Genomic DNA, 12,436 nt, shown 5'->3' on the forward strand with positions numbered 1-12,436 from the left:
GCTGCGGGGCCGCCGGGGAGTTCTGCGCGGGGCGCGGCGACAGCGGCGGAGGGCGGCGCGCGTGCAAGTTCGGCTCGGGGCGGCGCGCAGCGACGGCGGCTCTTCGCGGGGTGCGTGCAAGCTCGACGCGGCGATGGCGGCTCAGGCCGACGTGCAGCGGCGGGCGAGAGTAGCAGGGCAGCTTGGCGCGGCGCCCGGCGGGCGAGCTCGACGCAGACGAGTAGCAGGGCAAGCGCGGCTGGCGAGCTCGGCACGGTGCGCGGCAGTGGCGAGCAAGCGTGGGCGGGGAGGCGCTGCAACGAGACGGGACGGACCGTTTGGGGTGAAGACGCCTCATGCGCGTTGGGCGCGAATGCTCCAAACGCTTGTCCGCCCCCGGACGTCCGCCGAATCGCACCCAAACGGACGTCCAAAAGACAGATGCAGACGTCCGATTGGGGTCCTGCGGTGGAGTTGGCCTAATCGAACCGTGATATGAATTTCAAATTTTTAATCTGTTCGTTGCCTTTACATTTTTGGGAACCTTCCAGAATTTCAAATTTTGTTCTCGTTTTCATAAAAGTTCAGAGTTTCAATTTTATTTATTTTTTAAAAAAATTGTTCATAATTTCTTTTTTTCTCTTTCTTCAAAATTTGTTCAGAAATTCAAAATGTGTTTCTATTTTTCGAAGATTGTTTGTGTTTTGATTTTTTTATCACACTTTCAAAAATGTTTGCATTTGAAGAAGTATTTAGTTCTTTAAAATAAAAGTGTTCAAAATTTCAAAATATATTCAAATATGTCATTTTTCATAGTTTTTAAAATTCCGTGCTACTTATAAGTCACCAAAGCTTGTTCAATCTAGCCTCAAGGCATGTGCACCTCAAGAGCGGCAGGTCGTTTTTTTATCCCTCAACACACACAATTTTATTGGGAATTTCCACTGCAGGAATGTAAATGGTACATATAATTTCTTTTTCAAATCCATCTCCATATCCTTTTCTAAGAATATGGTATGCACTTGCACAAATACGCCATCAGATGCATTCTCTCGCAACCGTTGGATCTGAGTTAGCCGACTCTTTCATCCCCTTGCGACCATCTCTGTATGAGGAAATCCCACGCGAAATAATGGTGTCCACTTCCTCATATCGCGTAGCGCATGCTCTCCCAGGAGCTAGTTGCCTCACCGGCCACCCACTCCCCCCGCCGTCGACGCTCACAGTCTTGTCGTCGTTAGTCATAGAAAAAAGTTCGCCAATAGTAGATTTTTTCATACCCCGTTGCAACCATGAGTAGCCACCTCTAGTCGCCGCCTCGCTGGTGACAACACAACACCTCCTCCTGCCCCCGGTTGCAGCATCGTGTCTCGCCAGTCCCCACAAAAAGTGCACCGCCAATCACAACTCTGCATCTAGCCAGTGTTTCCCCATGGTTGCAGCATCGGTGGAGATGATGACATGCTCGCAACCCTCACTTTTTTTTGGTTCCAGCAAAAATTGACATCAGTAGCATTTTGTGTCACTGGTTGCAACTTTGTCATGCTCGGGGTGCAGATTCACCATCGTTGGTTGCAACTCTATCATGCTCTGGTTGCAACTCTCTCTGATTCCAGCATAAATTTTTCACCGGCTGTAGCATTTTTTGTTGGTGGTTGCAACTCCTTTTTTCTCTTTGGTTCTAGGAAAAGATAGCGTCGTCCTTGCGGCGGATCCCATCCGCCCATCGCAAACTCCGTCGTAACTTGTTGCGGCTTATCGTTCGAGCGGTTCCTGCAAATGTCGACTGGTGATCACAAATTCTCGCTGGCCGGTTGCGGCAATGCAGACTGATGCTCGCAACTTCTCTCCCATCCTGGGGCATCGCGGCTTGATAGCCTTTTAGTTGTCAGTTGTAGGTCCCCCGTGTCAATCGACCGCCTGTTTGGCTTGCTAAGCCGCTTATTCCATTGTGCCACTTCTGCTATGGACTCATGCTGGTCTTCGGCTTGAGGCATGTTAGCAGTGGAGCTGGTACCATGAGGGAGCAGGCTTCGCGATCTTTTTAGTTTCGGTTTACTAGTTCATAATACAGAATAGCATGGATAGGACACGTGTCTCATGGATGAAAAAGTAATTCTAGAGACACGTTCCAGATTACCATATAGCCCCGTTGTAGAATCAATTTTTTGGGGGGGGGGCAGACTTAGTAGGTCTGGATCAAAAGCTCATAGCTCGCCAGTTTAATGAAAATGTTTGATAGCTTAGCTCGTAGCTTGCTTTTTAATGAATATTCAATCACTAATTTCAGCTCGTTAAACTTAACAAGCTCAACGAGTGAGTTTCACGAGCAACTCCTCCGATAGTCATCATACTCCTTCATAAAAATTACACCCACACTCTGACCTCATGGGCCGTAAGGCCCGCAACACATCGTAGTTTGGTAATGAGCACTCGCAAGCTTAACGAGCTTTAAATGAACATAGCTTAACAAAGTTTTTTTCTTCTCTCGTTAACAATCTTAACGAGTCAAGACTTAACGATTAGGAGCTAAACGAGCTGAGACTTAACTAGTCAAGTAGCTTAGCACTCAGAACCATGAGGAAACAAAAAATATGCCCCCAATGAAAGCAAAGGGAAGCCAGCGGCACTGAGGAGGAAACCAGAACATGCAAAACTTTATTTGAGACTCCCTCCTCCCCCCTTTTCCCAAAAGTGAAGCAAGCAAGCAACACATTACAAAAAGATAGGATGAGATGAGATGAGATCATAGCATATGGATACATGGTAATTCTGCCCCATCTACAAAAGGTTGGCCCAGCATTGCTCATAAGTAGCACCCCAGCCTTTCCTTAAGCATGCATGTGGGAGGGAGACCTTTAATTAGCTTAAAGCCATGAAGATTTGCAGCAGCATCAAGCACATTGTATTGTTAATTAATCTAACTACAAGGAAAAGCACACTTTATCATTTTGTTAATGAAAAAGAAATAGCCCAAAGGGCAAAAGAACTAGCATTACTCACTTTATCATTTTTCATTTACAGAAAAGAAAAGAGTCCAAAAGAACTAGTACTGGTTGGGAATGAGCAGGCAGGCAGGCAGAGGGGCCAAGAGCTTCACGCTCTCCCACACTCCCCACTCCACTCCACTCCCCCCCATCCCGCTATTCCGCGTGCTCCCCGTAGCCTTTTTCCTGGTGGTTTCATTCCCCACCCTCCTCCCCTGATCCGCCGGCCGCCGGTTCTCGGCCGCTCCGTGTCCGCTCCTCGGAGGAGGATTGGTTCTTGGCAGAGACGAGGTGGGTGTTTCTTCTTCCTTCCCAAAGAACGAATTGATTTGCTTCCCCTTTTAGCTGTTTATAGTCCTTTTGCTCGCCGACGACGCGCCACCCTCCTGACTTGATTCGATCCGCAGGACAGCCAGGGGGAAGGAAAGGTGGTGGTGGCGGGTTCTTGTCCACTCCGCCTCCGAGTTGAAGTTGAATCTCCCCGTCCGCCGACCCAATCCGCCATCTTTTTCCTCCGCCGGAAAAGGACCCCCCGCCGTACTCGCGCGGCGGACCGACCTCCGCCAATTAATCCTCGCGCCGTGGAGCAAAGGGGTCGTTCCTTAAGTCCCCGGGCGGAATCCAAGGAGACCCGGCATCCGGTCGGTCGGTCGGAAAGGTAAAGAAAAGGGGGCCATGATCCCGCTTCTGTTCCTGGTGCTGTTCGCGGAGGGCGCGGTGGCGCTGCTGCTCATGGTCAAGATCGGCCCGCTGCGGGAGCTGGCGATGCGGGGCGTGGAGCAGGTCAAGACCGGCAAGGGCCCCGCCACCGTCAAGACGCTCGCCTGCACGCTCTCCGTCATCCTCATGTCCAGCGTCGCCGCCATCGTCAGGATCCAGAACAGGGGCCACAAGATCGGCAACGTCAGCCCCATGGACCAGGTGCTCTGGCGGACGCACCTCCTCGAGGCTTCCCTCATCGGTCAGCTCACACCTTCTTTCCCCGATTCATTTCTTACTCCCACAGCACCAGATGTCTCTACTAGTTCTTGATTTGCTGATAGCAATACTAGTTAGCATTGGGATAGTGGTGGTGGCTGCTGCTTAGTTGCTGAAGGGGCCGAGCAACTACTAGTTAGCAACCACTAGTCATTTCGGATGCTTTCGCCTTTTGTCAAGTATACAGAAAAGTGTTGTTATACCAATCTGTACTTTAGAATGTCCAATGTATCTGCTATTAAGTTCTATATATCCTCTCTCAAGATTGTGTGTTTAGCATTTCGGATCCGACCAATTATTTGCAGTTCATTCTAGGAGTATGTAAATTACAGTGTAAATCACGCGTTATGGACTACAAGCAAGAATTTGCTGCTTAGGTTGTCAAGGGGGTGGCTTTGGAGATGAAGGTGCCATTTTCGATGCTTTTTTCGTGCTCGTAGATCTATAATTCCACTTTTTACTTTAGAATAGGCCATGAACAATGCGCAAACTAAATGTAGTCTCAAGTCCTAGCATGCATGTTTGCGAATCCACTTGGTAGCTTATAGTTCCGATATCGCAGTCTGTAACATGTGCATTTTCTATCTCAAACTAGAAATCCAATACAAAACTGCAGTCTGATTCTGTAGTTGAAGAATCCTGTTATTATATTTATATGTGTCTGTAGCATTAGTCCTTCATGTGCTGTTGGTCAACTGGTCAAGAAATATTATATTGTAGTGGCCTGGGTTGACTACAATAGGAGCTGATATTGCTTAGGCTTGCATCAGATCTATGTTCCTTTCTTGCTTGGTGGGAGTTTGGACGGTATATTCGGTGAATTCTTAGCTGGAAGTAAGCTGTCCAGGGACAGATCTGCCTTGATTAATGGCATGCTATACTATGCCTTGATTAGCATCCTGTCCTCTATAAGTGAGAATTGGACAAATAGTTTTGTAAAGGTTTTTGATGTACTGAATAAAGGGTTATATCCGACCAAATTTGTCTCGGATCTTACCATACATGTTTGTCAATCCACTTGGTATCTTATAGTTACAGAAATTTCATTCTGTAACTTGTGCATTTTCAAACTCAAACTGGAAACCTAATGCATAACCGCAATCTGATTCTATAGTTTTAAAAAATTGTTATTCTATTTACATGTCGGTAGCATTGGTCTTCCATGTGATGCTGGTCAACTGATTAAGAAATATTATATTAGGGATCCCATTATATTATACAGGCCTGGGCTGGATACAATAAAACAGGAACTGGTATTGCTTAGGCTTGCATCAGCTTATGCTGCTTTCATGCTTGATCGGAGTTTGGCTGACAGATTCTTAGCTGAGAGTAAGCTGTCTAGAGACAGATCTGCTTTGATTAATGGCATGCTATATTATGCCTTATAATAACGTCACGCCCACTATAAGTGAGGATTGGGCAAATAGTTTGGTAAAATGTTCAGGCTTCTGATGCATGGAATAAGGGGTGTGTGACGTATGTCAAAGGCCACGCTTATCTTAACTATAGAGCCTCTAAATGTTGCAATTAACTATACTGTTCACTTGCTGGTTTCTGTTATGCAAAACTTCAGTGTGCTGCTCTTGGTGCTTTCAATATGTTCAGCGTTGAGAAACGTGAACCGAGTGGAAGAATCTATGTTTTAGGTAGCAGGCTAAAAGCCTAAAAGGGACAGGTTAGCATAAGTAAGGGCAATAGTAGACATGTAAAGTTTAGATAGGCAACTATCTTACTCGAGCATACTTGGGAGTCCTTATTAAAGTTTAGATCGAGAAACGGGACTTGAAGATAAGGTGCATTTTACTTTTACAGAGAACAGCTTACCTTTTTAGCAATTGTTGTACTTGCATTATAAATCTTATACTTGCAACTTGGAAATAATACTGTTCTTGCATTATAAATACTGTTCTTGCATTATAAATCTTATACTTGCAACTTGGAAATAATGATCTTCAAGGTAGGCAGTTCCAGTTAATAAAATTAAGGCATTTTATAATACTGTTCTTGCATTGATCTTCAAGGTAGGCAGTTGCAGTTAATAAAATTAAGGGATAATTCTTGTCATGCAAACAGATAGCAACTTCAGTATTGGTTTTCATGATTCACTGAATTTGGAATTTAGGGCCTGTTGAAAACGGATTCTGGCGCAGTTGCACTAATAATTATGATACAATGTGTATTTTGTGTGAAAGTCTGAAGTCATGGTGTACCCATTTGGACTTGGTATATATGATTTGGGTCTATACAGGTGGAGGATTTGTTGAATCTGCAGTATACTTTATCCAGACAACTATAAAGGGGGGTTGTTGGTCTAATTTGATGAATTAACTAGGAACCAGTAACTAATCATACCAGCTAGTTTCAAGTGAAATGCACGGCATTTCATCCAAAATTTTAAGCTGCTAGTCCAGTGTGGTAATTTTCGTTCTTGGACATTGGGGGTCAGAACTAAAATGTCGAAAGGTAGGCCTCAAAAATCACTTCCTAAAAGATTTTATTTTGAGCAGTTGGCATGGGATATTAAAGGCTGTAGTTTGACGGGAATGTAGAATACATTCATTTTTATCGATATTGATACTGAATTGGAATACCAGATCTTTATTCAACCTTCTAACAGCTCATCGCTCATTGCAGGATACACACTATTCCTCGCGTTTGTCATCGATCGGTTGCACCACTACCTTCAGAAGCTCATCACCCTGAGGAAATCAGCCAACATCTCCAGGGAAGAGGTCGAGAAGCTCCAAATGGAGAACCGGTCCTTGCGCGAGAAAGAGGAGAAGTCGGCCAGCGAGATGAAGAAGCTTCAGCAGGACATGGCCAAGCTGAGCGAGGACATGAAGAAGCTGAAATCCGAGTCCGAGGATCACCAGAGGAAAGCGTCTGATGCGGAGGCCCACGTCAACGCGCTGCAGAAGCAGTCGGAGGAGCTGCTCCTTGAGTACGACCGGCTGCTGGAGGACAACCAGATCCTGCAGTCCCAGCTTCACTACAAAGGCTGAACTGGTTGACCTGCGGCGTGTAACTGTCTCGAACTCGAAGCGCTCATCGCCAAGGCTCTTGATGTGGTTCCTGGCTTTCATTCCCCTCTCTAACTTATGGTGATATGGATGGATGTACTCTGTGCTCTGTAGTTTGTTTTGAGGCACTGAAAAAGTCAGGGATGGTGAGATGGATATGGGAGAAAGATCGGGTTTCGAAATGCGCTTTGTAGTACTGATTAGACCATGTGTTGGAATGCAGTAACTTATCCCCGATTCTCGCAGAGATTTTGAACTGTATTCTAGTATAACATGTCACCGTGTTTTTGGAAAAGGAAAATTGTTTTTTTTGTTAAGAAGGCTTGCATCTTTTCAAGAGTTGCACTTCTTACCAAAAATAACCTCCCTTTTTCAATTGTAGTACTGTTTTCCTTGCATTAGAGATCTCCTTATGATTTGGAAATCATGGAGTGCAAACTAGGGCAGTTGCAGCTAATAAAATCAAACATGATTTAATTTTGGTTTTCATGATTCGCTGGAGTTGGGATCTAAGGCCTGCTTACAACTGAATCAGTTGCAGTTGAAGTAATTATTTCATGGGAAAGTCTGAACTCATGGTGTACCATTGGACTTGGTATATGGGTCTGTACTCTGTAGCATACAGTGTACTGTATCCATACAAGTGCACAAATATTCCTTCAAATTAAAGTTCATACATAGGAAGATTCAGAACTAAAATGATGAAGACGGACCTCCAAAGATTATTTCCGGGCATAAAGGATATACTTTGATGAATGCAGAACTCCATTTTCCCCCATATGTCTAATACACTACTCCCTCCGTCCCATAATATAAGAACGTTTTTGACACTATACTAGTGTTAAAAGCGTTCCTATATTATGGGACGGATGGAGTAATATATTGTCCTCTATCAAACAATAAGTAGAGTAGAATACACATTCATAGTTAAACCTGGCACCACACTTCTAACAGCTCATCGCTCCTAGCAGGACACACACTATTCCTTGCATTTGTCATCGACCGGGTGCACCAGTACTCCAGAAGCTCATTACCCTGAGGAAAGCAGCCAACACCTCCAGGGAGGAGGCCGAGAAACTCCCAATGGAGAATTGGTCCTTCCGCGATGAGAAGTCGGATAGCGAGATCAAATGAACTGCTTTAGGAACTCGGTTGCCACCAGCCGGCCACGTGTGTTCACCGACAGCTTCAGCTCGCTGATCTCCTTGTCAATGTCCTACAACACGAAGATGCATATGTGTGTCAAAGCATGTCCAAGACCGGCAACACTTTATGGGCAATTTTTTTTAGCTCTACTGTGAAAGAAAAACATGATCGTGAGTCTTCTGCATTTTGTTCTTCTTCACTTGTAAAACGGGCAATCCAAGACTGGCAACACTTTATGGGCAATCACCAAGCTGGGCGCACAGCCATTTCATGATAGATGTACTCTAAAATTATTTGTATAAGGGATTCATTTGTGATTTCAGTACAAACTGCTGAGTGCTTATTTTACATAGAGGCACGTAGGATAAACATTTCAGAAACTACAAACATGTCCAAACTTACTCTTGCTGTTAGCTGTTCATTTACTAGACCTTTACTTACCTCCATAAACTGAACAATGAAGTCTATGAGCTTATGCTTGTGCATGTCCTCACAGTGGTAGTTTGTTATGAGGAAGCTAATATCATAACCCTGAAACAAAAGAAAACCAAGTTAGTCATTTTCCAATGGTGTCCTTGGATAAAATGCTGTACACTAACATTCCGGCAAGTACCAAGACAAATTTGATCCACATGGCTAATAAATCGTTGCGAAAACATCATCAAGATGGAAAACTTCAGGCAACATAGAGACTACTATTTAGTTGTCCTATTGCTGATATCAAGTTTTTCAATTTGATACTTGAAATTTCCAGTTTCACCACTTGATCCAAGTCTAACTGCTGATCAAACTAAATTCCTAAAATGTGTATACCTCTTAACTTTCAGAGCGAATCGAGTAATTAATTAGAAAAAGGCAGTTATGTGTAATCCCCTAGTATCAAGTAGTCCTGCTGGCCCAACTTCAGTTGAATAAAGTTTGTGTACTACTACGAGTAGTCGATTGCTAGAGGTACAGAAGTAATGCATGCACACCGTATTGTAATACCTGAACTGGTTTTCTCCTCAACACTTGGAATGCCTCTGCCCTCATCGACAAAAACCTAAGAAACTTCTTTGCAAGAATATTTTCCAGTTCATCTGCCTGCTTAACCTGTCAAATAAGAAAACAAGTATATGATGGCATACTGGATCACAAATGATTGAGCCACAATGTTTTTAAAAGAACTATCATAATATCCACCAGCTATTGTTCACTACCTTCAAGCTTATACGGATCGAATTGATTGAAGTCTCTACCAAACACTTCTCGGCTTCATTACGACATATAAGCACCTGTAAGAGGAAATCCTTAATTATGAATCACCATTCTGAAAAAACTGTTTTTTATTTCATGTTCATCTCCAGAAAAGCATAGTCACAAAGAGATGGTACAGACTACATATGCAAGATATCACCAATTGATTCAGTAGGTTTCAGCAGTGTTAAACAATATGGTTTTCATTAGACTTCTGCTTTATCGCATATGCTCTGTGTCACCCATTTCAGAGTTTTGCAAATACTCCCTCCGTCCCGAATTACTTGTCGCAGAAATGGATGTATATAAAACTAAAAATGCGTCTAGATACGTCCATCTCTGCGACAAGTAATTCAGGACGGAAGGAGTAGCACATATCAATTTCACATAGGGAACTTTAATAATACATTCAATAACTTTTGCTATGCCGAGTTATTTAATTATAGGCAAGTGTTCTCAAACGCAATAAATAATTACAGGCAAGTATTCTAGAACACAATAACAATATTCGATCCTCTAATATGATACACATGTACATAAATCAGAAATTCTAGCATGTCGAGTTCACAGCCATTTGAATAGTACAAAATTGAGAAAGTGTGATTTTTCCAGTTTAGTACTATCGTATAAGCATCTTGTTTATATCTTGATTTAGGTACCTAATTGGCATCAGTGCTGGCCTATGTTACTTGTCATCACCTAGCCAAAGACCAGGTCTTATAAAGGGAGCATTGGAAATTTCATGATAGGGCAGGATGAAAGATGAAAGAACATCCACTGCCCTGTGAGGCTGAATTTTGCTTGCCTAAGAACAACGTTAACTAAAGTACTAAGAACAATGTGTTCGTGATTTCCAGCATAGTCTAATGAAGAGTGTATCTGTTAGAAGTTTAAAATGACACGCAATTACAATATACTTCTTGGGCAGGTGTCTGCAGCTATATTCTTCTCACTTCAATATACAGTAAAGAAATTTTAGCTCCAAACTGAGAATAAGTGTTGCCATTCTGAGGAATGAACAATACTGGTGCATATGAAACATTACAGAGAGGCATTTAAAACATTTTTTTGGCACTACCGTCTAATCACCACAAGATTCTGCAGTTGGGATTTTTTTTTTTTTGCTGTAAAATCCGTATGAGAAAAGGAGAACACATGGATAAAAATCAAATTCATATATAGAAGGGAATTACTCTCATAAGATTTTCTTAGCAACACCAAAGAATCGATATCTGAAATCTCCCTTACCGGATTCAGCAGAAGTTCAGAGCTAGTCCTGTAAAAGGAATTAAAAAAGATGATGTCAGCAAAACATGATTTACTCGCATCCATGAACTTAGGGAGGGGAGGTGTAAACAAAAAGGGAACATGGGCACATGTGAATGCCATCGCAAGGATACAATGGCATATAAACTATCAAAGGAAGCCAGAGATAGTGCCACTATTGTTGTCAAGAAAACACCGATACTTCAAGCAACCAACGTATCCGTATCGGATACCATATCCGATACTGATTCTTTCACCATACGTCCCCAATACCTCTCAGGCTCTAGTAGTGCCGGTGGTTCCTGGTGCTCCCGCTCCCCTTTCCCCACTATCCTGTAGAATGCTGATTTTCTCCTGCTCCTCCCTTTCTCTCTAATTGAACTTTTATGTTTGGTAAATTGCGGCTACCCTTTGGCTGCTGGTTCTTGCTTTTGTTGGAATCATGGATAAAGGTACTCCCCTAAATATATGCTAAATGGTTTGATGCTTAATTGATAACGTATTTTTTTCCAAAATAGTCAACCGTATCCTGGTATTGGCGCTTTTCCCTTTCAGAGCTGATGTATTTAAGTATCTGTATGGCGCTCATACTGGTACGCGTAACCGTATCGGTGCAATCTAGATTGTTGTCTTTGAAATTTACATCCTACGAATAAACTGGAGACATCTCCAGTTTGTTTCTAGTACTAGGTTTTCACACACAAATGCACACACGAAAAATAGAAGCGGAAGGCCGTTCTATTTGCAGGAGAAAAAGGTTGCCTCGACTTTCATCTATAATACGCAGAATCTTGTACTGGTCTGAACCGAATCACTTAGAGAAAGAAGCAACACAAGCACGTACAAGCTCTGAATAAAGGGTGTCCAGGTGAAAGAATTGGCTTACTTGAGCTCCACCTCCGGCTTGTTGTGCCTCTCGACCTCTTGGCAAGGGAAATTCTAGAGGCACAAGGAACAAGCACGCGCGACATTAATTTTCTCTCTGAGCAAATCAAGAAACTGCCGAGCGGAATGGCGATCCTGGAGCTGGTGCGTACCTGCAGGCACATGGCCGCCTCCAGAGTGTTGCGGATGCAGGTGAGGTACAGGCGCAGCGTGTTGGCCTGCGGAGACACGAGAACCCATTTGAACGGAGTCGCGGGAAGGGGAGGATCCGCCGGCGGCGGTGCGCGGGGAAGGGGAAGGGAAGGATCTAGAGAGGGAGGGGAGGGGAACGGACTCACCATGGCTACGGAGGGTCGCCGCCCGCGTGGATCGGTCGAGGGGGAGAGAAGGGATCTGGTGGATCGGGGGCGCGGGGTGGCCGCCGGTTGCCGGAGTTCGTGGGGGAGAGAGGGGAAGGCGCCGGCGTCGGAGGCGACTGGCTGGTGGAGGTGTGCTTCGGTACTGTTCGTGGGCCTGGGCCGTGTCCACTGTACAGGCTGGCGTGCTCTGGTGTGCGCAGCGACCAGAAGCCAAATCAGGAGAGTAAAGATCACTATGATTCTAAAAAATTAAAATAAAATGCAAATGTCATCCCACCTTCTTAGGTAGGTTTTGAAAAGTGACATGCGTCCAAAAGTCGGACTGTTTTCATTGTTAGATTCCTCGTGTCGAGATCTTTAAAACTAGATTTCATGTTGATAGATTTTGACGAACTTTTCTTTTTAAAAAAAAGGACGAAAAAACCGAACCGAAAGCATGTTTCTTTTCTTTACGGAAGAGGTACGACTATGCCTCTCGCGGAAGTAAATCCATGCTTCCGCGAGAACTAAATATGTGCCTCTCATAGAATAAAAAAAAAGAAAACATTTTTTTTGGTTTCGAGAGAGACTACTATGTTTC

General features: G+C 43.9%; 2 protein-coding genes across 4 annotated transcripts; one reads left to right on the forward strand and one right to left on the reverse strand.

Annotated features, from left to right (window-relative positions):
* Positions 1-3,067: 3,067 nt before the first annotated feature.
* Positions 3,068-7,362, forward strand: LOC119312850 (B-cell receptor-associated protein 31-like). Of its 2 annotated transcripts, none has more exons than XM_037588623.1 (3): positions 3,068-3,257; positions 3,374-3,927; positions 6,579-7,362. In XM_037588623.1, the coding sequence occupies exons 2-3, from the start codon at positions 3,642-3,644 to the stop codon at positions 6,944-6,946; spliced, it is 654 nt and encodes a 217-aa protein (XP_037444520.1). In that variant the 5' UTR covers positions 3,068-3,257; positions 3,374-3,641; the 3' UTR covers positions 6,947-7,362. The 2 variants fall into 2 exon arrangements, with proteins under 2 accessions (XP_037444520.1, XP_037444521.1); XM_037588624.1 differs by having other exon boundaries at positions 3,379-3,927.
* Positions 7,363-7,602: 240 nt separating this feature from the next.
* On the reverse strand, positions 7,603-12,030 carry LOC119312851 (actin-related protein 2/3 complex subunit 4-like). Of its 2 annotated transcripts, XR_005151449.1 has the most exons (9): positions 11,836-12,030; positions 11,650-11,715; positions 11,499-11,551; positions 10,595-10,622; positions 9,310-9,384; positions 9,098-9,202; positions 8,552-8,641; positions 8,020-8,180; positions 7,603-7,981 (listed from the first exon to the last, which is right to left on the reverse strand). XR_005151449.1 is itself a non-coding variant. In XM_037588625.1 (8 exons), the coding sequence occupies exons 1-8, from the start codon at positions 11,836-11,838 to the stop codon at positions 8,091-8,093; spliced, it is 510 nt and encodes a 169-aa protein (XP_037444522.1). In that variant the 5' UTR covers positions 11,839-12,029; the 3' UTR covers positions 7,603-8,090. The 2 variants fall into 2 exon arrangements, 1 of the variants encoding a protein (XP_037444522.1); XM_037588625.1 differs by having other exon boundaries at positions 7,603-8,180; positions 11,836-12,029.
* Positions 12,031-12,436: the final 406 nt, after the last annotated feature.

The sequence above is a fragment of the Triticum dicoccoides genome, chromosome 5B, assembly GCF_002162155.2.
Source record: "Triticum dicoccoides isolate Atlit2015 ecotype Zavitan chromosome 5B, WEW_v2.0, whole genome shotgun sequence".
In the NCBI taxonomy this organism is placed as follows: domain Eukaryota; kingdom Viridiplantae; phylum Streptophyta; class Magnoliopsida; order Poales; family Poaceae; genus Triticum; species Triticum dicoccoides.

Excerpts from the sequence above, each read along its gene's own strand:
- LOC119312850 (XM_037588623.1), top strand. The coding sequence starts at position 3,642 with ATGATCCCGCTTCTGTTCCTGGTGCTGTTCGCGGAGGGCGCGGTGGCG. Across the intron at positions 3,928-6,578 it reads CCTCGAGGCTTCCCTCATCG|GATACACACTATTCCTCGCG; the intron begins GTCAGCTCACAC and ends CGCTCATTGCAG.
- LOC119312851 (XM_037588625.1), bottom strand. Across the intron at positions 9,203-9,309 it reads CGATCCGTATAAGCTTGAAG|GTTAAGCAGGCAGATGAACT; the intron begins GTAGTGAACAAT and ends CTTATTTGACAG. Across the intron at positions 8,181-8,551 it reads TCATTGTTCAGTTTATGGAG|GACATTGACAAGGAGATCAG; the intron begins GTAAGTAAAGGT and ends TTCGTGTTGTAG.